This window comes from Eretmochelys imbricata, chromosome 18, assembly GCF_965152235.1.
Source record: "Eretmochelys imbricata isolate rEreImb1 chromosome 18, rEreImb1.hap1, whole genome shotgun sequence".
Taxonomy (NCBI): Eukaryota; Metazoa; Chordata; order Testudines; family Cheloniidae; genus Eretmochelys; species Eretmochelys imbricata.
Window position 1 is genome coordinate 13,187,466 of NC_135589.1, and position 26,213 is coordinate 13,213,678.

A 26,213-nucleotide genomic window follows, 5' to 3' on the forward strand; every position below is an offset into this window, starting at 1 on the left:
GTTTTTACCCAGAGGAGGTTACACCTGGTTATTCTGCTGCACTGTTACTGGCTTGTTCAAAGAGACGGGTCTTGGGTTGAAACCTCCCCCAACTCCCCAAGAAAACAAGACTTGAGTGTGTCCTGATCACCAGGAATGTACTTAGTGATTCATTTTTATCCTTAATCGCTTACTGAAATAAGTATATAAGCAGTATTATACAGATTTCTGCTTCACGTAGCTTGTCTTCAGTTTTACAAATGTTGGCTAGATGCAGTGGTATAAGACTCTGAAAAAAAATTTAATTGTCTTTCTGTTTTTCAGTTTATATATTTCTCTTTAATATTTTATCTTCACAGGGTACTTTCGTCTCACTTTTTCCCAGTTGTGATCATTAATCAGGACTGAGCGCTTGAGTTATCTAATCCTGCGTGGTTTATTTTTTTTAGAAGCAGGTAAGTTGTATTTGTGTTTGTATGTAATATGCTTACATCTTTAAAAAGGGAACCTGGGTTGGGGGGCAGAATTCCATCATGTTGAACCCTATTGACTCCCACGTGGTTCATGAGTAAGTTTGGGATCTTTAGACCCACAGCACAGCCCTCTGCCTGTCTGCCACTTGAGCTAACAAAATAACTGGTGGTAGTAAAAAGCTGTTATTCACTTTAGACCAGCCACTAGAATAAGATGAGACACAGCTGGCCAGTTGGATTCACAACTTATTTATTAGAAAGCAAAGGAATCCTGACTTGGGAAACATGGGTTTGATTCCGGGCTCTTAAGGGGAGTGTGCTCTAGTTTTTATAAAAAGAAAAGGAGTACTTGTGACACCTTACAGACTAACCAATTTATTTGAGCATAAGCTTTCGTGAGCTACAGCTCACTTCATCTGATGAAATAGTCTCTAAGGTGCCACAAGTACTCCTTTTCTTTTTGCGACTACAGACTAACACGGCTGCTACTCTGAAATCTAATTGTTATAAACTCTCTGCTCCTGTGTATGTGCGTACCCCCTACCTTTCCAGCTCTTGCTCTGTTTCCCTTTTGCTTCTAATTTTCCTGCATTCAAGTCAGGCAGCTTCTTCCTTCACCACACTGCATGGGCAGCAGCTGGGGAGGGTGGACAGGGAAGAGAGCACAGTGACTGTCTTCCTGGTCTTAGTTCCAGTGCCCAGCACCAAAGCAGGCCCTAGCAGCCAGGAGGGAACAGATCCAGGAAAAAATCTGCTCAGCCCCTGCAGCCCTAGAATGGAGAATACTTTATTACTCTGGGTAGGGGGGTGGAGTAGTGCTTGCACAATTTGGTTGATGCATAAGAGCTGTGTGGGGACGGAGCATGCTCAGTGAAGACAAAAATCTTAAGGAAACTTAGCTGCCAAACTCTTAACAAGCCGCTCTGAGCATTTGCATGCTGTGATTTTTAGGAGCTTATAACTTGGTCCAAATTTGGCCAGATTTCCTGGGGACAACAAAAGGCACATACCCCTAACACTATGGGCAATCCCCTGCCAAATTTCAAGTCACTGCTCCAATGCTTGGAGGCACTACAACTTCTTGATGAAACAGTTGTAAGAATTTTAATAGGCAAAACAACATATTTTCTTTTAACCTCATTCTTGGAAATGGCTCAGCCATTTTAGCTGATACTTAAAAAAAAAAAAAAATATGAATCGGACTTAGGCAAATAGCTGGCATGGAAAACTTTGGCATGAATGTCTAAAATTTGACAGACCTATAAGCAACTGAAAAAAGGGTCTTACAATGGAAAGTGTTAGGTATGGCTGTAGTTAAGATTCATCCAGGCAGGGTTGTTAGGCAGAGTCAGAATTGCTTCCTATTGTTAAATATAAAGTCAGTTGTACTACTAGAGAAATAGCTTATTTTTTATTTAAAAGAACAACCACACAATTACTTTATGAACATAAAAAAAAAAACCTAAGAGGGCTAATATCTAAAATATTGGACTAACCGAATTGCTGCAATTTCTTTAGTAGAAGTTCACTTATGGAGTCCCAAACTTGCCTCTCCACAGAAAATCAGTCCATTGAAGACCAATGAATAACATGAGAGCTAACATTTTGTAAAATTCTAATTTAGGTGTCTTAGCCAACTACATCAAGGTAAAATCCTAGTGTCCTGCCTACACTAGACTTTTACAACATTACCTGTCTTATAAAAATGCATCTTTTTTTCTCAGTGTTGTCATGGCCTAATAGATATCACTGTTAAGGAATTGTGTTTGATACTCAGCTTAAATTTTCCTTTGCTCAGTTTCATCCCATGACTCTTCAACATGCCCTTGTGGTTCACCTCAAACAATTCCTCTCTTGGCTTAGATAAAATGGATATTGTGTTCTGGCACCATTCTCCCCCATGCTTATTTGTTGCTAAACCAGGCTCTGTTTAGTTTTTCCCTTTTATCACTTTTGATGCTTTTTAAATTCTCTATATATTTTTTTTACCGTTTGAGGCAAGTTAAGTGACATGCTCTACTGTGTAAATGGTCTCTCAAGTGCAGAACAAATCTAGAGATAACACTGTTAGATTGTTTACCTTTGATTCAGTTCTGAATTTTGGGAGTCTTAAAACTTGGGGTGTGATTGTTTATAATTACTCCAGCACAACCACTTGTGAATAGGAAAACTCATTTATGGCATTGGGTTGGAAGTGTTTTTACTACACTTCTTTTTAGTCCTTAGTATCAAACCATCTCAATTTCTCTGCTTCAAACGTATAGAATGGTTTCAGAGTAACAGCCATGTTAGTCTGTATTCGCAAAAAGAAAAGGAGTACTTGTGGCACCTTAGAGACTAACCAATTTATTTGAGCATAAGCTTTCAATCCGATGAAGTGAGCTGTAGTTCACGAAAGCTTATGCTCAAATAAATTGGTTAGTCTCTAAGGTGCCACAAGTACTCCTTTTCTTTAAACGTATAGAATGTTTGTTTGAATTCTAAATTTAGACGTTTGAAATGGTGTATTCCTAACAATTCTTTTGGTTTTTGTCCTTGATCTTAGTATGTTTTTCTCCTCATTTCCTTCAATCTTCTTCCTGTTCCTTTTCATCCTATTCTATTTTTACTCCCTGTTTTGTTTCCTTTGTCCTCTCTGAGGTTGGGGTAAAGTAAAGAGGAGTTGTCACCCTTCCACGGTTAAAGATAAACTGAAGTGTGGGGTTTCAGAGTAACAGCCGTGTTAGTCTGTATTCGCAAAAAGAAAAGGAGTACTTGTGGCACCTTAGAGACTAACCAATTTATTTGAGCATGAGCTTTCGAGAGCTACAGCTCACTTCATCGGATGCATACTGTGGAAACTGCAGAAGACATTATATACACAGAGACCATGAAACAATACCTCCTCCCACCCCACTCTCCTGCTGGTAATAGCTTATCTAAAGTGATCACTCTCCTTACAATGTGTATAATAATCAAGTTGGGCCATTTCCAGCACAAATCCAGGTTTTCTCACCCTCCGCCCCCGCCCCCCCAAAATCACTCTCCTGCTGGCAATAGTTCATCCAAAGTGACCACTCTCCTTACAATGTGAATGATAATCAAGGTGGGCCATTTCCAGCACAAATCCAGGTTCTAGGTGGGAGAGTGGGGCAGAAGTGGCATCTCCCTGATGTTTGTCTATGGTGCCACCTACTGGTAGATAATTTAATGTAATTTTCTACAAATTTAATATGCTTGAGTGTTAGCATTTGTTGGCATTTTTTGGCTTTTGTGGGGAGATTAAACTCCTTTAATTTTTGGAAGATTTCTTGCTTTCTCCCCCACTGAAACATCTGATTTACCCATTCATGGGTTCAGATTATGAAGGGACACTTGATAACCTGGGGAGATGAAGCCTCTTTCTGTGCTGACATGCTACAAGCTTGCTCTGTCGTCTTCTTCCAGGTTATTGGTATATGAAGTGAATGAAATTGGCCCCATGTTGATCCTTTGAAGGTCTTGCTTGTTTTTCTCTTCTCAAACTATTGACCCACATTAGGGCCTTGTCTCTGGATTCTGAACCAGTCAATCTATTGATGCTTGTTCCTGTACTTGCTGCACTGGTAGATCGGTGTTTGATAGCCCTTTAAAGTAACGTGGCATCCATAAAGCCAAGCACAGTATTCTGAAATCTAACCTGCTGAGAATCTGTGTGGTTCAAAGGTCAAAGTGCAGAATAAAGCCTTTTACAAAAAGGGTCCAAAATCAGTAACCGGAGAAGAGAAAAGAAATGTGGGTGTGTGACATGTTTCCAGAATGTTTTTTAAAAAGTGAATTAATATAAGGGTACAGCAGTTAAGATGGCATTTGGTTCTGGATCTCATCCTAGCCAGTTAAGATGTCATCCATGAATTTCCAAAGATATCCGATATCTGTACTTTTTAAGATCAATGATGTGAAGATCAGACTTGTTTCAAAATCATGTTAGTTTGTAGGATCAAGTATTGTGGTCTCCCCTATGATTATAGCAGGTGGGCTTTACAGTCCGCAAATTATTGCATTTCTGTCATTTATTTATTTATTAATTACTTGTAACTGAATCCGAATGGCTTGAATTTATTAGTTACGCAGCAGGTATGTTGATTCTTAATTTGTGCCATTGCTCAGCTGCACTGCTGTTTGCTCCTGTGGCCTTATAGTATGACTGACTTGTGTAGTTTGGAGAAGCTGAGACAGCAAAAATGAGTGTCAGCTGGCTCGCCCACACAGCAGTGCAATGCTCATGCTATTCTACAACTTCAACTCTCTGCAAAACCCTTCCTTTTAAAAGAGCTTTCCAACCATAAATACAAAATGAAGGCGAAAGGAATGGGGCAAAAAAATTTCAAGGTGAGGCTCTTCGAGTTCTAGAAGTATGAAGAGCAGAAGACTGTGTGAAGCCCATTATGGGTCTTGTAGTACAAATCTTACCTGTGCAGTGCTTTGATGCACACTGCAGATAACTGTCCATCCAGATTAGGCATCTAGGTGGGATAAAGTGGGAGAAACTTGTGCTGCTGCTGTCTGCTTTTTCACAGGATAAATAGGATTGAATCTCCTTGGCTGCCAATCCAGCGCCTTTCACTAGTGATAAAATCACCTCTTTGCACAGTTATGCAGTGGAGAGTGATTCAGAACTACTTGCACACTTTTTTCACAGTGTCATATGGATCGGTTAATTAGTATAAATGCTTTAATTAGATTGTTGCCTGTCTCATCACATGCGTATTTAGTCTCCATTGCTCACTTTCTTTTCACAGTTCAGAACAGTGGAATGTGTGCCATTTCACTATAAAGTTACTCACATTTTTAATGGAAAAACTATTCTACCTTTTTAAGAGAAGAAATTATAATTTTTTTATGTTGTTGGATTGTGTTTGTTTTTCTGCGCTCTCCGAAAGCATCTGTTGACTCCATTATAAACGAAGTCAAGATTGCATATTTACCAGTTGCTGGTTGTCAAACATAGCCATCTACATCAAAATTAGCACAATGCAGAACCTCCCACTGGGAACTTTTTCAAGTAGTGTTGGTGAAATTTTAGCTAAATATCAGGCCTGCATTTTACTAGCACCTTGGCAGTACTGAAATAAAGTGGGTGGTGAGGTTTCTCTGTTACAGCTACTGCTTAAGTTTGAGTAATTACTGAAAGAAAAGGAGTACTTGTGGCACCTTAGAGACTAACCAATTTATTTGAGCATAAGCTTTCATGAGCTACAGCTCACTTCATCGGATGCATACTGTGGAAACTGCAGAAGACATTATATACACAGAGACCATGAAACAATACCTCCTCCCACCCCACTCTCCTGCTGGTAATAGCTTATCTAAAGTGATCACTCTCCTTACAATGTGTATGATAATCAAGGTGGGCTATTTCCAGCACAAATCCAGGTTTTCTCATCCCCCCCCTTTCCAAAAACCACACACACAAACTCACTCTCCTGCTGGTAATAGCTTATCCAAAGTGACCACTCTCCTTACAGTGTGTATGAAAATCAAGGTGGGCCATTTCCAGCATAAATCCAGGTCTTCTCCCCCCCCCTCCCCCCCCACAAACTCACTCCAATGAAGTGAGCTGTAGCTCACGAAAGCTTATGCTCAAATAAATTGGTTAGTCTCTAAGGTGCCACAAGTACTCCTTTTCTTTTTGCGAATACACAGTAACATGGCTGTTACTCTGAAACCAATAATTACTGAGTCATCCAGGAATGCCAATATGTAACCTGAACTCTTTCCATGTCCTAATTACTTTTCCTCTTTAAAAGTTATAATCAAGGAGAATAGGAGAAGTCTGACTTGCTTAAAATAAATAAATAAATAAAAAAGCTTGTCTAAACCTGGTGCTCCAAAGTCTTTAGCAGTAGTGCCTTGATGAGTCTGATGTGTTCCCTGGATTACTGAAACCTGCCAGGAATCATAAGGCTGACAACTCAGCACAGGGCTGAATTTGGAGCGTGAAAACTAACTGCAGAAGGTAGGACTGAGGACGTCTGCTAGATATGCAGTGTGGAGCAATACCAGGCTTGCATTTCCATGAAGGAATTCCCTGGAGGGGATTAAGTTTCTGTGGTGCACAGGTCTGGAGCTGGTACACAGTAGCTGTTAGTTTCCTAGTCTATTTTGTGAGTGAATATTGTGTGAAGCATCTTAATTTTCAGAACATCTTGTAGTTAAGAATTTACTGAACCTTGACTCTGAATGAACTGACATGCAGTGTGTGTATTCATAGGAGTTGTGGATTATAATTGAAAACATTTACTCTGTGGGTTGATAAAAATGTCAGATTATGGAATTTAAGCAATTTCCACCTACTCCTGCAACAAAATGGAGGGCTACTGTGAGCACACACACTGGATGTAAATCTCCAACTGCTATTTCCATAAAACGCTTCCTTGCCCTCAGTCATGAGGTCAGTAGATGAGCTTTTTTCTATCATGGTATCTCTGCCCGTATAATTTAATCCCACATACTTGGTGTGAGGGGATACCTAGCTACTCTGTGCCCTTCCCCAACCACAGTCAGTGGTGCAAGTATTATGGGGGTGCAAACTCTGCTCAGCCAGCTCCTGCTGCCAGATTTGTGATGGGTTTATTTTCCAAATCCACTGTCTGGTTTGCTTTTTACAATGGAATGACTTGGGCCTCTTCCTGCCTGTCAGAAGTTAGATTACCAAACCATCCCAGCCTAGTTGTCAAACCAACTTATGAAGTATTTTGACCTATGGTGAAAAATAGGTGTTTTGGAAATAGAACTCTCCAGTTATGCATATCAAACCATAACTATCAGTTCACTTCATTCTGGTTTTGTTACATCTGCAGGAGTCCCAGGAGCTGGGAGGAGGGGAATGAACCGTGAGGGCGTCCCCGGGAAGAGTCCGGAGGAGATGTACATCCAACAGAAAGTGAGAGTTCTGCTCATGCTTAGGAAGATGGGATCAAATGTAAGTTTAATGGAGTTCTGAAAAAGTATCAGAACATAACCGCCACCTTCTTCCACCCCGTCATGGAATTTGTGGCCAACTGGGATGTTCCCATTCCCTGTCGCCAGGGTTAAACGCCGTCAAATTCTTTTAAGATGTGTGGAGGGGCCACTTGCTCTGGAATTCACTCTTGCAACACACATTTTGGTCATGCCTATAGTACAGGGAGTACAGCAGGATAGCTATGGCATTGTAACTATGCCAGCATAACCCCCTAGTGGAGACACAGTTTATAGCAGCAGAAGGGGTTTTTCATCATTGTAGGAACAATGCCTATCTGAGCAATGGCTGTTAGGTCAACAGAAGCATTCTTCCATCAGTGTGGCTGCATCGACTTAGAGCATTAGGTCAGCATAGCTAGGCTGCTCAAGGTGTGGACTTTTCACACTCTGAATATCGTAGCTATGTCGATTTAAATTTGAGCAGGCCACAGTGGCCTTCAGTGCATGAGGGCTTGTCTACATGGTGCTTTAGCTCTAACCAGAGGGGTGTTCATTTTAGTGTGAACTAGCATTTTGTTCACTAACTGGCCTATGTGGATCCTGTTGGTGTGCACAAAAAGTTTCCCTAGTGCGAGTTCATGTAGTACTGTTTGAAATGGGACTACATTAATGCACACTAGGGAACTTGTAGTGCACAGCAGCAGGGCAGGGTCCATACAGGCCAATTACTCTGCACTGGCATATCACAGACTAAAAGTGACACTTCTCTAGTGGGGAATAAAGCACCATGTAGACAAGCCCTAACTTTCTTTTATTTCTGAAATAACGTTCATTGGCATGGGCAGGGGATGGTCTGTTTTTTTGCCAAATTGTTTTGGCCACTGTTGATTTATCCAGAGATGAAGCTTAGGCCAAAAATAAATTGTGAAGTGTGCAGTGGTTGAAATCGGGCCTGAATTTTTGCTGTCGTCTTTAGAAAACTACCTACCAAGTTTTCTAAATACTGTAATAAACTAGAAAATTAAAGGAAGTAATTATTGATGGTAGCTCTGAAGCCAATCTGCGAGTGGATGGATTCGTGCATCTGCCACTGTTACTCTATCGCATTATATGAGCTGGGATTGGATGAGATTCTAGGGGTACTGCTAACTGACCCAAGGTCTAAGTGCATGTAGAGATCACTGATTCTAGCACTAGAAGAGCAGGGCTGCTGTGAATATAGACATGGCTCATGCACCCAAGTTTGTATAAATAGGTTTATAGTTTTCATAATTTTTTAGGGAATTCATATAGTATTCGTAAAATTAAAAATTGTAGATGAAGTGGGTCTGATTAAAAAAAGATCTGGATTGTGGGATTCTTTATTGATTGGGTCCCACTGTTTTCTATGTACAATTCACTCAGTTAACAAATAAAAAGAAGTCCCTTCTAAGAGCAGCACCACAAATTTGCTGTGGGCTCTAATGTTCAAGTTAAGTTCTTTCCATCTTGCATGTCATCAGCAGTAGTAGGGTACTCATACGAGAGGTCAGAAAATGCCTTCAGGTATACTGTACAATTAACCTCAATTAGGTTTGCGCAGTGAGGATATAAATCTGAAGACACTGAGGAAAGGAAAAGTCATTCCATCCATCCTTGTGATAGTCCACTTTTCAAGTGAGTATGGTTTGTGGGATTGTACTCTCTGCTTTTGAAGTGTAAGAGTCTGAAAAATCAGAATATGGTAGCAAGGAAGGAGTTGGGTCCAATTGGAGTTAGATGCTTTAAATGAATTAAATTAAAATTGTACATGGACTGATATGGAGAAGGCACTGGTATTTGTCAATAGTCTGTTTCCTGCTATTCATCCTTTCATTTTTTGCACATTTCCCAGTTGACTGCCAGTGAAGAAGAATTCTTGCGGACGTATGCAGGTGTAGTGAATAGCCAACTTAGCCAGCTTCCTCAGCACTCTATTGATCAGGGTGAGTACCAGCAAAGGGGAAGATTTACCAGTGCTTTCAATCTGTACAGCAGTTTTTCCTGTTTGAAAAGGGCTTTCACACAGCAACACTGGAAAGAAAAAAATGTCTTTAAAAAGAGAAAAATGACTAAGTCCCCCCTCACACCCCCACCCCCCAATTGGCAAAACTACTTTATAGAGGGGAGGTATAGTACCTGAAACTAGTTTTAACTCATTTCCAGCTAATGCTGTTCCTGAGGCATTTTGGTCTGATGCATATTTTTGGATGTTGTACATGTTGAACAAAAAGGAAACCTTAATTCAGATACAATGATTGACCATCAGAAAGAGTATGCATCTGTCTCTCCATGTCTCTCTGTCAATGGCTAGATAAGTGATCTGACTTTGTCTCAAATAAGGGAGACGTCACTTGAATTGATAAGAACTGCAGAAGGGTTTGCAGCCCACAGAAAACTGGCCATTGTCATAATTTGGTGCATCTTCATTCTCTGAAGAGGCAAAAGCTGAATGATCTTTGCTGTCATGGAAAGAACTGTCACATTTTGCTTGTCGTTCATGACACTGCATATTCTGGTGGATTCATTTGCCCTGTGCCTGCCAGGCTTCTAATGTCTACTTAATCTTTGAGCATAATCTCGGTAAGCATTGAGTTAGGTACCTGTATTTGGGTAATTACATTCCACCTACATAAATCCTTCCTGTAGTCTGAGAGATACACAGTTCATTTTTTGACGTAAACTATGGAGGAGTGTTGCCATGCACTGTTAAACAGATGGCTGCATCTCAGTGATGAGTGAAGTGAATCCTGGATGTATTTGGGATCTTTTAGGATGAGAGTTTTATAATAAATAGTATTGTTCTTTGCAGTGTTGTGATAGCCTTGTTGGTCCCAGGATATGAGAGAGAGACAAGGTGAGACCTGTCAGAGAGCTCTACAGATCTCTCAAGCTTGTCTCTTTCGCCCACAGAAGTTGGCTCAATAAAAGATATGACCTCACCCACCTTGTCTCTGTCAATATTATTCATGACTACTTAGAACACTGAAAGCCAAATTCTCCCAATTGACTGTAGGCCATGACCGCCCAATACTTTCTATTCATTCATATAACTGTATTTGTTTTTCTTCTTTTGGGGCTATAGTTGAATTTCAGGCATGTGTGGGGCACCCAACATCTCTGAACCTGCATTTACCATACATGCTGTGGCTCATCTGCCTGCGCTAGCTGTGGTCTGAATTTTGTCACTATCTCTCTAGCTGGGAATGATCTGTGGACTATGTTATATGTGTTAAAGTGCACAAACTGCAGTCCTCCTTTCTGGAAAGATAGAAAGGAGATATCTTACCAGAACGTGAGCTCAACGCTTCTTTGTTCATCCCCATTCCTAAGGAAGTGCTAGCACATCGTGAGTTGCCTTCTCTCACTGACCATTTTACCTTTCTCAAAGTCGTGTGCAGGCTTCTCTGGTTGTAATAATCTTGCGGAAAGATTTTCCCTTTAAATTGACAGTGTCAAGTAGTGTATGCCCAGAATGGTAGTGCTTCTCTTCTCCAGCCTACTCCAGAAAAAAGGGGTGAAAGATGTTCACAGAACAATAATGAATGGAAATACTTCATGACTTTTTAATTAAAAACTTCTTTAGTGGGGAATTTAAATATTTTCCTCTAGTGATGCAAACTCAAACACAGCAGCATGGCACTTGTGCAAGAATATCAGCAGGAAAGTGATTAAACAAAGTCAAACGATAAAGTGTGTAAAAAGTAAATGAGTCTATAATTTTCAGTTTTGGGTAAGCTAAGGTGTGTCTAGAAGAATAGGTAAATTTTTTGGAATGTGGACCCTCTTCTAGTTGTGTTTATCTAATAACTAACACAGAGGTCTTAGATTACAGCGGTACATATAAATATAAAAACAGGTATAGGAAATGCTTTAGAAGGGGTACTAGGAAGATGAATAATTTAATGTTGAGGTTTATTCTTAAATATAACAGTGCTTTTATGTAATTTTGTAGTTAGAGGAACGTGGGATTCCATAGTTTTCTCTGTTCTCCAAACTGTTTGGCTGTTGTACAGCTGAAAATAAAATGGGAAAAGTAGAAATAGATTTCTAACCCACACAATGAATTCCTGGCACTTGTGATGTTTTAATTAATGTAGCTGCAAGCAGCTGTTTGATCACACTGAAGTGAGGGCTCACACAGAATAAACTGGAGTCATTTAGCATCCACTCTGTCCTTCTCATTTACCTGAATATGTGAGCAGAGTGAAATGTTTGTCAATACAGGAGTCCATTATAAGACTGTTCAGGTAACTCAGAGTCAGCAGAGTGAGGTTTAATGCTGAGCAGTATGAGAAATCTCCTTATCTGATTGGATTCCATATTGTATTTCTGTAATTCTGTGAGGCAAAACCGTCTTAAATTTAAGAGCTAGGATAGCCTATTGCACAGTATCTCTTATGCAATAGAGAAATCTGGCTATTAGTTTTGAGGGCCCAGGCAGGTAAAATGGTCCCCATGCTTCATGTCAGAGCCGTTTTAATGTATATTGCACATTATGGTTCAATAAGTTTCTAGATTACATTACACTATTTCCCTGTTTCCATAAAGAACTGTGAAACATGATGATGATGGAGAGGGACACATTGCAGTAAAACTTCCATATTTATTTTGATATATGCTAAACTATTTCTTGTGGTGTTTTCATTTGGTGATGCACTGTGTGTAATCTTATTTGTATGGTAAGGTTGCCTTATTTTTTTTGTTTACTCACTGAGTATGGGACTGGCTCTTGATCTTTTGAATCTTTATCAGTTTTGGCGGGAGGGAAATTGTTTGGCACTGGTGTAGTTGTCTAATTCCAGTCCATGAATCTGTTCTGTACCTCACTGCCTCATTCTCCAGCACTCGTTTTGAAGGGTTCTGCACTGGCTCAACTAAATTCATATTATGAAATCTGGGTTTGATGGGGAAGTTGTTGATGAGCCCTGTTACCAGAAAGCCCATATTTTAATATAGAATCAGACATTTAGTATAGTTAAATCATTTAGAGAACAATTCCAAACACAACCTTCATAAACTTGGTCTTCAGTTTTAAATCTGGATGTTCATTCTTTAAAACGTCCCCCCCCCCCCCCCAAAAAAAAAAAAAAAAGAGCATCAGTTACTTCATGGCCTTCCTCTAAGAATAACATATACTCAATGCAGGTAATAAGCTTTCGTGAGCTTCAGCTTATGCTCAAATAAATTTGTTAGTCTCTAAGGTGCCACAAGTCCTCCTTTTCTTTTTGCGGATACAGACTAACATGGCTGCTACTCTGAAACAATGCAGGTATTGTAACTCTAGCAACTTCATACGTCTTTCAATGCATTAAACCTCTGTCGGAACAGATAACTAGTGACTTCTTTGCAGCTAATCTCCTTTATACTTCCTGCTCAGTCCAAGGAATCTCTGGCCATATCCCTTCTCTCGTGGAAGTAAATTCCTCCCCATTGGTACTCACTGTGATCAAATGAGAGCCAGTTCTATCTTTGAAGACCAAATCCGCCTGACCAGTTTTCCCCTTTAACTTTTGGAAACATGACCACAGCCAGAGAAATCCACCTTTTGAGAGGAGAAAACAAAATAAAGGGAGAGATAATGGCTCGCTAGCCAGAGAGTCAGGTGGCAAATTTGAACATGATGAGGTTAAGTAAAAGTGAGTAGTACGGAGAATAGGAGTTAAGTAAATCACGAGTCCTAACCAACTCTCATTTGCTTTGAGGAACGAAGAGGGAGCTCTAATTTGTCATATTGGCATGAGTGTTGTAAAATTTATTGGTCTAGACTTTGACCATCCCAGGATTAATTTCTACAGATAAACTATTGCACTTAAGTATGTTACCACAATATTGCCCTTTGTTTCTTCTGTGGTATCATTTTAAGCGTACATGTCAGTTGTGATGGATTTGCCAGAAGTCACATCAGACATCTTTATCTCATGTCATGTTTAATGTTGCTGGAAAAAGGAAGAGTTCACTATGGCTTCAAAAATAAATTGATACAAATCCCAAAGACTCTCATGTAGGGGTGGGCAAACTTCTTGGCCCGAGGGCCACATTCAGGTTGCAAAATTGTATTGGAGGGCCGGGTAGGGAAGGCTGTGCCTCCCTCAGAATCCCCAATCCATCCAACCCCCCCCTGCTCCTTGTCCCCTGACCCCACTCCCCCGGGATCCCACCCCTTATCCAACCCCCCCCTGCTCCTTGTCCCCTGACCCCACTCCCCTGGGATTCCACCCCTTATCCAACCCCACCTGCTCCCTGTCCCCTGACTGCCCCGACCCCTATCCACAGCCCCGACCCCTGACTGCCCCCCCAGAATCATCGCCCCATCCAACCGCCCCCTGATAGGCCCCCCAGGACTCCCACACCTATCCAACTGCCCCGTGCTCCCTATCCCCTGACTGCCCCCCAGGATCCCCTGGCCCCATTACCATGCCCCTCAGAGCAGTATGTCTGGTAGCCATGCCCCCCAGCCGGAGCCAGACATGTTGCCGCGCTGCCCTGCAGGAGCATACAGCCCCGCTGCCCAGAGTGCCGCCCATGTGGCGGCCTGGCTGTGGGGGAGCGGGGACAGCAGGGATGGGGCCGGACTAGCCTTGCTGGTGGGGAGCACAAGGGCCGGCCAGGACGGTCCCACGGGCTGGATTTGGCCTGTGGGCCATAGTTTGCCCACCTCTGCTCTAATGGCTTACTTAAAATCTAATATCTTAAGGGAGGCTCCCTCTCCACTAGATGGCAGTATCTCTTGCTGAAAACTTCTATTCTAGACACACAGTGAGGTACTTAAATTGTAATTTATTCTTGAAAACTTCTTAAAGGAATTTCTTTCTTCTGTTCTCTTCCTCCTCTTTTCTTTTATGGGATCTTCCTTGTCATAGGTTTATTCAGCCTTTGCAAAGCACAAGCAAAAAGTTTTTATTTAGGAAAAGGTATGTACGTTTTTGGGCCCACCTACAAAGATTTGGCAGCCAAGGGGAAATCCTGATCTTTTCTTCCAGCAATGGGACAGAAGAAAGGTAACTCTCAACCTAAATTGTCCTATACCATCTGTACTATCTCATTCTCCCAGCAGACAGACCAGAAGGGGTTGGAATTCATGGCCCAACTTCTCCCCAGCATATGGAGCAATGTGTTAAAGCCAACAGGAATCTTAGCATTCTAGATGATGCAATAGAACCAGAGAGACTTTTAGTGTTATACAAAGCTATTTGCATCTCTAATCTAAGCATGCTGTAGAATAATTATGTACCATACTTGGAATTTGTGAGAGCTGAACTTGCCAACAGAGGTTTGAGACAAACTCCTGTTTTTTCCTCCCTTTTGCCTATTTCCCTTGGAGATACCACTCTTCAAATGGTGTACAGACATTAACTAAATCACTTCACGCTTGTGAAGCAGGAAAAATAGTATCCCCATTTTAGCTGTCATGCAGTGGAGGCAGAGAGGTAAGTAATTCTCCCGAGGTCAACAGAGGATATTAAGATTAGAAGTTCTTAGGTCCTGAATGATACTTTTTTTTAAAAAAAGACAAGTTAATATCTATCCTAATATCTAATTTGTGTACAGTATAAACCAGTAATAAAAAATGGAATAAACTGTTCAACTGTACTTGTATACTGCCTTACTTGTATACTGCCTTTCATGTGACAATCTTAAAACACTTTTTGTCCTCTCAAATCAAGAAGAGCTAAGAGGACTGTGGTCAACCATTGTTGTAACAAGCATGGTTCTGGTGTGATGTGGTCAAGCCTTGTTTAATTGGAAAGGGCATTGATGCATATATCATATGTACTTTGCTGCCAGTACTGCATGCAGAACCAATACAGCTACATAATGAACTGCATTCTGTTCCGTCACCTCATACTTCACAAATTGCCAACTGAAGTCTCTTTCCTTCCAGGATCTTAGTGGTGGTGATATCAAGCAGAAAGAAAAGATCATGATACAGATTATGCTGGCAGTTAAAACCTTCTTGCTTGAGCTTGTAAACTAAGCACACTTATCATTAGACATTCAGGGAGAATAAATATGGGATCCTATGGCTTAATTTTGTTCATTCTTAGACTTGTAACTATGTTAACAATAAAAGATTTTGATCAACTTCCCACACCGTTCTAATGCCAATGAAAGTGGAGGCACCCAACGACAATCCTGGAGCCTTAAATTTTCCCCTGTCAAGTGAGTATCTTTTACAGCAAACAGAGATTATGCAATGGAATTTACTCTGCAGAGCAAGAAAATCTCTCTTCAACAAATGTAATGCAGTGAGAGAGAGAACTTCATGGCCAAACCCTTTATGAAAGGGGTCCAGCCTCTACTTGAGGATGGCTGCTCACTCCAGGATGCAAGACTATCAAGCATGCCCAAGAGATCTCTCCCCATCCAAGGAAGACAGAAGAACCTTGTGAAGGATCTATGCTAAGAAGATTGGGAAGAACTGGCTTCAGATGATAACTTGTAAATTAGATTACTTCAGAAAACTCAGAAGGATGCTGAAGGAGTGGAAAGTCCAAGTGATCTTCTTAGAAGTCCTCCTTGTCCCACAAGTGAAGACAGAAGATTCTGGAAGTGAACCTTTGGCTGTGTAAATGGTGTGAAGGTAGAGGGTGTCAGTTTTATGGAATGTTAGTTGTCCTATGGGAGGAGAGGGCTGTATAGCTTGAATGCCCTTCATCTCAGTAGAAGGGGAACCAGTTTGCTAGGGCAACAGGCTGGCTAGATTAATCAGGAAGGCATTAAAACAAAAGGGATGGATGAGAAGGGGAACAAATGAGCACTCATTTAGCACAAAATCAAGATGTCAAGAACAAAATTAGGGCACCAAGGGACATGAAAAGGGGGGAGGGATAGCTCAGTGGTTTGAGCATTGACCTGCTAAACCCAGGGTTGTGAGTTCAATCCTTGAGGGGGCCATTTAGGGATCTGGGACAAAAATTGGGGATTGTTCCTGCTTTGAGCTGGGGGTTTGGACTAGATGACCTCCTGAGGTCCCTTCTAACCCTGATATTCCATGAAAAGAAGAAATTTTTTAATTGTCTATAAACCAATGCCAGGAGCTTGGGTAATAAACGAGGCATTGGGATTTCTCATTGAGCATAAATTTGAATTAATTGATATTACTGTAACCTGGTAGGAAGATATGCATGATGGAAATTTTTAAGTCACTGGTTCTGAACTCTTTAGGCAGGATCCAGTGGGCAAAGGGGGAATGGGAGAGGCACTCTGTCAAAAGTGTCTACCTATTTTTGAATCACTGACAAGCAAATGATCTTAAATGCTTATGGATCAGTGTTCTAATACATAAAGCACGAGAAGTTGCAAACTTTTAACAGTGAGGGTAATTAATCATTGGAACAATTTACCAAAAGTTGTGATGGATTATCACAATGGTCCCTTTTGGTCTTAAAATGTATGGATCTTGACACAGCAGTGAGTTGGGAGTCTGTATCAGTTGTGAAATAACTGTTCTTATACAATTTTGGAGATTCTTTATTCCAGTTAATTGTAAACTAAGGTTTGTAGATGGCAGAGGTACTTAATTAGGGCTTCCTGTAGCTGCACTAGATAAAGACCGCAGAGGAGATGTCCACAATCTTGTAAGTAGGTCATACAGCCTCAGTCATGTTGCAATTTGTGTTAGTCTGTGTTTGAAGCAGTCTGTACCCATGAAATGCTCTCCTAGGACAGCTAGCTGGGTTGCCATACGTTCACCTGAGACAAGACCACTGAGGTCTTCCTTTTGTTGTGTTCCTTGGTAGCTTTCGTAATAAGTACCTGTCAGCCCATTTGAGCAAGACTATTTTTGTATCTGCTGGAAGTCACTCTGCAACAGGGGTTCTCAAACTGGGGGTCTGGACCCATCATGGGGTCGTGAGGTTATTATATGGGGGTCGTGAGCTGTCAGCCTTCACCCCGAGCCCCGCCTTTCCTCCAGTATTTATAATGGTGTTAAATTAAAAACACTTGTTTATATATTACAAGCTGGGGGTGTCGCACTCAGAGGTTTGCTATGTGAAAGGGGTCACCAGTATAATCGTTTGAGAACCACTGCTCTACAACCAGGGTATCTAGTCTTATACAATGTCTACTTGCAGCAACAAGACGGTACTTCAGAGGGAGTGAGTTTATCGTAAGCCCTGCTGAATACAAAACTGTTCCAGTCATAAACCTTCAATGAGCCACTATTAATAAAACCTGAAGTTTAAATTACAACCTTGATAGTCGGCAAAAGGCTTTAGGGGATTACAAGATCTGTCAGAAATAGACACTAATAATCTCTAACTGTAATCAAGAAACACCTTAAAATTCCCATAATATATGTATTTAAAAGATAGCCCCGAAGGAATAGACTCAGAATTTTTTCTGCAGTTTGCTCTTATATTCCAAGGGGAAAAAACAGATCAAAATCTGGTGCTCTTACATTGCTCACTCTGCTTTCCAAAAACTATCAATTTACAAAACTTACAAACTCCTGTTCTAGGCTTAGTCATGTACCTCATTTTACATTTGTGATTGCTGCTCCCCTGAGAGGCATCTTATTGTGTGTGCTATAAGGGTGAATTTTGCTTTCTTGACAGGCAATTGTGCAAGCTTCAAGTTTAGTTTGATTCTGTGTTGTATTTCTCTGTGCAAATCAGGCAATGAACTTGTTCCAGTGATCTGTGATATACCACCCTTGTTGCTCTAGCAAATGTCAAACCAAATGGGGGGAGGGATAGCTCAGTGGTTTGAGCATTGGCCTGCTAAACCCAGGGTTGTGAATTCAATCCTTGAGGGGGCCATTTAGGGATTTGGGGCAAAAATTGGGGATTGGTCCTGCTTTGAGCAGGGGGCTGGACTAGATGACCTCCTGAGGTCCCTTCCAATCCTGATATTCTATGATTCTATGATTTTATGAAATACCATGCAACTGACTACTGACTTGATTGTTCATAATTTTACTGTAATAAATGCTGTGAACAAATAAAACGTGTCTGAGTATAGCAAACAGTTTTATGAACGTAGCTGTGGGTGTGATTGAATTCTAGCAATCAGATTTGAGTTCCTCATTTCAGTCCCTGTGCTGGAGTGAGAGTCGTCTAGGGCTGGCTCACCACTCTGTGCACTTTGACAAGCACCCCCACATGGCCAAAATTGGGAGATAATTTATTAGAACCGGGTGATTAACTAGTTAACAAGGGGATTTGGCTTGTCAGCTGGGGAGGGTTAAAAGGGAGACAAGATGCGAGAGGGGGAGGCTGGAAGGAAGGGCAAAGAAGCCCAGGATCGCAGATGTGAGACCTCTCTCCCCACCCTCTCATCTTGTGCCTTGGGGGTGCATTGAAGCTTGGTGATAGGACATGAAGTTGCGTAAGACGTAAATAAAGGACACTGCGGTGAACTGACATAAGTGTGGGGACCACTTGCAAAGAGAATGTAGGGTGAGGGAGCAAACCCTGAGACAGTCCCCTATAAGACAAGGGTCATAGAGGAGGCTACTTCCTGCAAACTCCTCATCAAAATCTTGACTATAATTGCAGCACATCTCTCCAGGTGCCGTTTCCTTAGCATGGACCAGTGGCTATTACTGGTCAGAGTACAGGACTGAGAGTCCACACACATCTGGGTTCTAGCCTCAGCTCTACCACGGACTGCTCTGACCCTTGGGCAGGTTCCTTAAAATCATTCTGCCTATCTGTAAAATATGATAATTCTTCCTTATTTCACAGGTGTGTTGTGAGGTATAACTAATGTTTGTGAAGTATTTTTGAAAGGTGCTAGAGAGAGGTGAAGTACTAGTGGAAGGGATTGAACTATGGGATGAGATGCCTCTTATCAGGAAAACAAGGATGACCGTATGAAAGCACCAGACTTCTCTACTCCCTGACTTGGTGAAAGAGACTAAACTTTTTTGAGCTTCATGTCTCCCCCTCCCCACCCCTCACCATTTGCATTAATGAGAAAAAAAGACTGCAGTATTCTACAGTTACGATACTAAATGCAGTCGTAACCGTGTTATAACCATATAATGTTGAGGCCATTAGTGTAGTGTTTTTATAAGTGTAAATTATTCCTCTTTCACCACTCCAAAACATTTTGTTACTAAGACTCAAGGTTTTTCTTCATGGGCTCAGAAGTCCTGAAAGATCTAAGGAACTAAGCAATTTCCATCCATAAATACATGCTTGGGGGGGATGGTCTCACTCTTCTTCTCAGTTATCTATTTTGATCTGTTCCACACTAGTCCCGCTCCCCTCACTGCAGCAAATACTAAAGTGATTCAGACTGTAAGCTTCTTGTGTTTGAATTTGTGAATTGATGGCTTTCCACCAAATCTCCATCACTCTTCAGATGTATCTTGCACTGAAGTATTCAGCTAAACATATCCTTGTAAAAAATACAGTATTTTTGTTTTTAAATTGTGCTTGGCTACATAACTCACTGCTATGTGGTTGAACTGGAAAACAGAAGCTATATAGCTAGAAAGTACAGTACCTGGGTTTCACTTTTAAGGCCTTGGGGACTACAGCACTGTTCCTACAGCAAGAGGAATGTCATGCTGTTTTTTAAAGAAAGCAGGTCCCTTGGGGAGGACAGAGCTGAGCTGCAAACACACTGGCTGAGTTAGAGACTCTAGCTGTGTGTTAGTGTTAAAAATAAGCCCACAGTGTAAATTGAGGAGAAGAGATTATTGCTGTGAGATTTGGGGTAGTTATTGAGGAGGGATGGAGTTATTGGCTAGAGCATCTCTTCAACTTTTCTCTTTGAGAGAGTACTTTTCTCTTTCTATACACACATTGCTTGTCTGAGTCTAGTACTTCTATAAAGCTGCATATTACATTTTTAGGGTGCCAAACCTGAGATTTAGGGAAAGGGCTAAACGTTGAAAGGTGTTTGAGAGTAGGTGGCAGAGACAGGAGAAGAGGATGTGTAAAGGGTTTGAGCAAAAGAGAGAGACTTCTTTTTCCAATTCTGCATCCTTCAAGTAAGCTGCTTGATATGTTTAACCCTTTAATCCCTAAAAGCTACTTAGGTGGCTTAGTTTGCTTGTGGTTGCAAAGCATTCAGGGGAAAGGGGATAGATTTGTTACTGAAAAGATACTTGAAATAGCTCATTAGATGTTGTAAAGTGTTAAATACACTTTTGTATCACTTTTTAAAACACGAGCTTCATATTTCTGACTCAACTGAATGTCTGAACAGTGTTTAGCTTCTGTTATTCGCAGGGCTGAACCACATTACACAACACATGATAGTGTATGGTTGACTCATGCTGTAGAGGTCTGTGCCAGCAGCCTAATCATAGTCATGATTTATAGGGCCAGAGGAGTGTCATATTGAGTGGACTTCCTAGGAGAGCTTCCTTTGTAATGTAGACACAGCTTGTGTCTCACTATCACAATTTACCATGCATCACTTAGGAGTCACACAGCAAAGATGAACAACTCAGGTAAACCTTGCTAAGGTGGAGTTTCCTGTGCTGAAGGACAGCTCACTTAACTATGTTCTTTGTCTGTCTTTTTGCAATCACTTCTTTGAAACTGATTCCCACTGATCAGCAGATGAACTTGCTGGAGAGTGCTGAGCTCAGTGGCTGCCTGCAGCTGTCCCTACTGTTCAGCTCCATTCACTAGTTGCTTGACCTTCAAGTAATTTTATTTATGTTTTTAGGGCATGTTTTGCCTGCCTTTTAAAGAGCCAAATGGCTAGACTACATGAATAAATTCATATAATCAAAGCAGTGATGTTTCCATATTCAGCTGAACAAGCTGAGGTTCCAGAGTCCTGGGAAAAGATACTGTCACAGATGACTGGCCCACAAGGTGCCAAATTTCTTCTTGTCCTAAATTAGATATTGTTTCTTTAAGAAATTACTCCTTCCCACCTGCTAGTAATCTTCCAAATTAAGTGCTGCAATGGTGTTAAATCGAAGTACTATCACTGAGTGAGAACCTGCAAACTGTGCAAGATGCTGGAGATGGTACCCAACCACATATGTAGACAGGCTATTTTGTCATTCTGGTTCCATCCGTTCTCTCTCCCTGACACTTCTATTCTTGTGTGTCAGCAGTCTGAGTGAACATGACAAGCTCCTGTCTCTTTACTGATGTGGCTGGGAAAGCAGAGGCTGCCGTAATAGGCACGTATCTGCAATTGCAACAACGCCTGCCAGTCACCAGGAGTATCTTTCTTTGGGTTCAGTTTTGAAACTGGGATTCTAATGCTATTGCAGCAATCTATTTGGAAAGTTAATAAGGGGGAGACCATCATTAGTCCATCTTAACATAGAATATATGCTATTTAGGGGTGGTGTTTAAATATTAGGGCTATCAGCCAATGTGTATAAGATAACATTTTAAAAATAAAGTAATGGGGAGTGCATACACCTACCTAGGCCCTGAAAAATGTTGTTGTTAAAGGTTCTGAATGTCCAGTCTTGTTTGAGGGGGTGGTTTTGGGAGAGGGAGGGTGGAACATGGAACAGGGCTCTGGAGCTTATATTTCTACCCTCAAATACAGACTCATAATACAAGTTTGTATTTGAAGGCAGGAACAAGTGCCCAAGGACTCTGAAGGGTCTTGAAGAGAGGGGTTGCATGTGCAGGAACTGGAAGGTCTAGTCTGAGTATGCACCTTTTCATTGTTTGATATACCTTAATTACTGCAAGTGTAAATGCTAAGTGAAGGATGTGCTCAATGTAAATATGGTTCAGGACCCTATTGTCTGGATCACAGGCTTTTGGCAAAGGTCCATCTTAACTTTGGAAACTCTGTGCTGGTTTTTTTTTTTTCATGTCAAAGAAAACGTCCCTTGTGAGAGGCAAGTTAGTTTGGGGCTGAGGCCCTGTTCACTGAGACCTCTGAGCCTTGTTGTCCTCTCACCAGATGAAAGCCCCTGCTCCGTTCTCTAGAGATACTTGTCGTGGTACGTGATCACAGGCTGCTTAGCAAACTTGTTGTGTTGTGGGTTTTATTTAGTTCTGGATAGCTGGGATCATTGGAGTGGACTTCTAAGAATGATCCCAGCTACAGGTATGGTATGAACTTTCCCTGGGAAAGTGTGCCCAAACTTTCTGCTGTAGTATTTTCATACAGTCTAATGCTCCCTAAGCAGGTTGTGAAGGATGAAAGATTTCATGACGGGGTCCACTCCAGTTCTATTGCATATATGCTAGCTGTCCCTGTTTAGCAAGGATGCGTTCTTCTTCAAATGCTGGTCCCAATATGTACTTCACACATGGGTATGCATGTGTGCCATTAGAGTCAAGAGATTATTAACATGTGGTGTCCTTTGGCCCACACAAGTGCAGTTGCTCTCCTCATGCTCCAGACAGAGGGCGTAAGAGATGGTGCAGGCTGATACCCCTCCAGTTCCTTTTTACCACTGCAAGGCCTGAGTTGGAATCGTCTGTGGCCAGATTTCTGCAGCTTCTTTCTTCTAGCCTGTAAGTAGATATTGTAAATAGTTTTTACATTAGCAGAAAGAAAAGGAGTACTTGTGGCACCTTCGAGACTAACAAATTTTTAGAGCATAAGCTTTCATGAGCTACAGCTCACTTCATCTTTAGCAGAGTTATTTTTTTATATATAGTTAGTATAGCTTGTTCCCCCCTCTTTTCCCCTCCTACCTTGATGGGGAACCCCTTCTCACAGTCTGAGACTATGCTCAGTCGCAGGGTTCAAGAATTGTGTCTTGCCCTTGCTCCTTCTCTGAGTGACACCACCAATGCTGCCTCTGTGTGGGTGAGATGCATATCTCTGTGAAGTGCAGCATCTGTTGCTCATTTCCACTGCGAACATGTGAAGGCTGTGAGCATCTGTTGAGGAAACAGATCTAGTACTTGACACTTCAGTACTGCCTTCTATCCAAGAAACTTAAAGTGCTTGGCACGCACACACCTCCCCCAGGAAGTAGGTCTCTGTTTCAGAGGGGTAAACCTAGGGCATAGGATGTTGAAGTGAATTTCCATAGGGGACCACGGCAGTCTGGCACAACTAGGACCTAGAAGTCCGAATTCTTCATTCCTAGATTAACTACCAGACTCAGTCTAAGGACAAATGTAAATGATTTACAAAACATGCATAGAGATGCAGTTTTACATATGTTTTTTCCTTCTTTCATTGTTGCTGCCTCCCTTTCCCTCTAGCTCCACAACTGTGGGTTGATTCTGGGGAGATCACCACCTTTTAATAGGCTTCCTCCAGTATGGGTATTTTGTGCTTACTTCTGAGCATAATTTGGGTCTGGTTCTGTCAGGTCTCTGATAAGGTCTTGCTGATGAACAAGGTCTGCCCCCTGCACTTCGGTGCCTTACCATGCTTTTACTATTGTTTGTGGTGTTGTAGCTGTGTTGGTCCCAGAATATTGCAGAGGCAATAATACCTGTTGTTGGACCCACTTCGTTGTGAAAAGAGACAAGCTTTTGAGCTTACACAGAGCTCTTCTTCAGGTCTGGACTAGAAGAGCTCTGTAAGCTTGAAAGCTTGTCTCTTTCCATAACAGAAGTTGGTCCAGTAAAAGATATTACCTCATTTGCCTTGTCTCCCTGTTTTGACAGCTCATGCAGGGCCTCAGGCCCGCATTACGCCATAAACTCCATTAAACCCAGTGGCAGAATACGTAGACAGAGTTGAATGAAACTGAAATGAGAACTGTGTGGGATTGAACAGTATTTTGCCACTTACAGTTACTTTAAAACATGGATCTCAAAGTGCTTATAAATGCTCATTAAGCCTCAAACCCCTCTATGAGTTCTTCCCGTATTACAGACTGAGAAACTGAGGCAAAGAGGTTAAGGCCATATAGCAGTTTTTGGAATCGAAACCTAGGCTTTGAAGAGTCCTCTGAGTCCATTTGAATCATTACTGAAGGCAATAAACTATGAAGTTCTTTATGAATGTCAAACCAGCATATGAAATGCAGCAGCCAGAGGGCACAATTGTGTGTTGGAGTTGACTTGGCCTGAGGCTGTCTAGAAACCTGAACCCATTGTGAGAAACAGTCAGTTTCAAAGTAAGGTGGGATAGTTGCGGGGTTTAAGTTCAGCCACAGGTGTCCAGAGCAGAGCTCCAGTAAATATTTTCAAACCTGCGGTAGCCCCGGCACACCCTGCCAGGCTGAAGCCCCAAACCCCAGCACCCCCTGTTCCCTACGGGGCTGAAGCCCTGAGATCCCCGCCCTGCAGCTGAAGCCTGGAGCCCCTAATGGGGGTGGGGCATCGGGGGCTCCAAGAAATACTCTCTGAGAATTTAAGCCCTGGATAGTTGTGTGCTCATGGCCGAACATGGACATACAACTTCAGATTTCACAGCCTGTCAGATAAGTTATTCATGGCTACTGCAGTTTGGACAAACAGTGGCTCTCTGTAATAATGTATCTCCTCCTCCCTTAGACACACAATTTATTAGACTTCATAGTTGGGAGCACTGCAATACAGCTGAGGCTTGCTTCTGTTGCAGGATGGGAATGTTCTGTTTTGTTTTCACCCTCTGGGCCTGCTACCTGTGAATCAGTATTACATGTCTGTAAATTTCTTTGTGCTATATGTTATGTTTCTGGGTGTCATGTGGTGCCTTCTGCTTACTCAGCCATCCACCTGGCTGCTCTGGGGGGTGTTACCTGTTTTTTGATGGATTCTTGTTATGTTTAAATACAGTTGCTTGAGGCTCTTGCAAACAGTGGTTTGGATGCAACTACCACATGAATACCTCACCCCCTGAATCAAAAAGGGATGGGAGGAGGAAATAAAGCTGTTAAAGTTTGTGTAAAAAATCCAGTGTTGATTAACTTTATCAAAAACTGTACTGCAAGGGTGAGAGCAATAGGGACGGCATATGCACTACCATGCTGGAAAAACACCTCATGATAAGATGAGATCCATGGAAGGACCTCGAAGGCTGCCTCTTCTCACTCTTCCTTCCCCCTCCCCCCCAAAACACCCCTCAGCTCCTCATTCCAGCTCTGCAACAGGCTTCCTGTGTGACTTTGATTGTCATTTATTCTCTCTGCTTCACTTTCCTAGGTGTTGAAAATGGGGACAGTTTCATTTTGTAAAGTTCCTTTTACAAATGTATAACCAAAGAATATTACAATTGGTAACTTACACAAATGTGATTTTTTTTTTCATGCGCACAAACTGCACTTTACAAAAATGTAACTTAAAATAATAGGATAAGGTTTAGTCAGCATAAAATTTTTAAACCTTATTTTAAAGGGAAAGTGGGTAAACAAATGAAACAGGAGTTAGAATTACATGGGTAGGGGACTGGTATTTACAATTATTGTAGATTATTAGCACTGTAGGGAACAGCTAGATTGGAAAGATCCCAAATTATAGCAGGTGCATGAAAACATTTTCAAGCTTAAATTTAACTTGCAGATAAAAAGGGACAGATATTGAAAGTGCTCAATGAGCCACATACAATTGATCCAGTTGCAGCTAGAACTGGAAAACTGCAATATAATACAAAAGATGCTCCTACATCTAATTACAAAGAGTAAATCAGTCAAATTATATAGAATGTATTAATATAAAAAAGGCAGCCACACTCTTGATGGCTAATGTAATAATAAAACCTGTATGTACTTACTGTGTTTCATCCAAGGATCTCAAAGAATTTTACAAAGGTGGTTATTTTGTTTATTTTACAGTTAGGGAAACAGAAGTTGAGTGACTTGGCCAATAGATAAGTCAATGGAACCCAGATTTTTTTGACTTAAAGGCCCCTGCTGTTGTCACTATACATACTGCCTCTTCAGGTCAGGCCACAAGAAATGCAGCTTTAATGAAATTAATAGCAATTGAGGATTTTCAGCATGGTTATAAAGTGGTGGTTGTTTTTTTCAAAGTAGAA

General features: G+C 41.4%; 1 protein-coding gene across 3 annotated transcripts in view; it reads left to right on the plus strand.

The window, feature by feature from the left end:
* Positions 1-26,213, plus strand: part of CTNNBIP1 (catenin beta interacting protein 1) — a 61,918-nt gene that overhangs the window by 23,553 nt on the left and 12,152 nt on the right. For all 3 annotated transcript variants that reach the window (XM_077837378.1, XM_077837377.1, XM_077837376.1), the window contains 3 exons: positions 339-434; positions 7,274-7,395; positions 9,250-9,340. In XM_077837378.1, coding sequence (XP_077693504.1) covers positions 7,300-7,395; positions 9,250-9,340 — 187 coding nt within the window. In that variant the 5' untranslated portion in view covers positions 339-434; positions 7,274-7,299. The remainder of the gene's footprint in view (positions 1-338; positions 435-7,273; positions 7,396-9,249; positions 9,341-26,213) is intronic.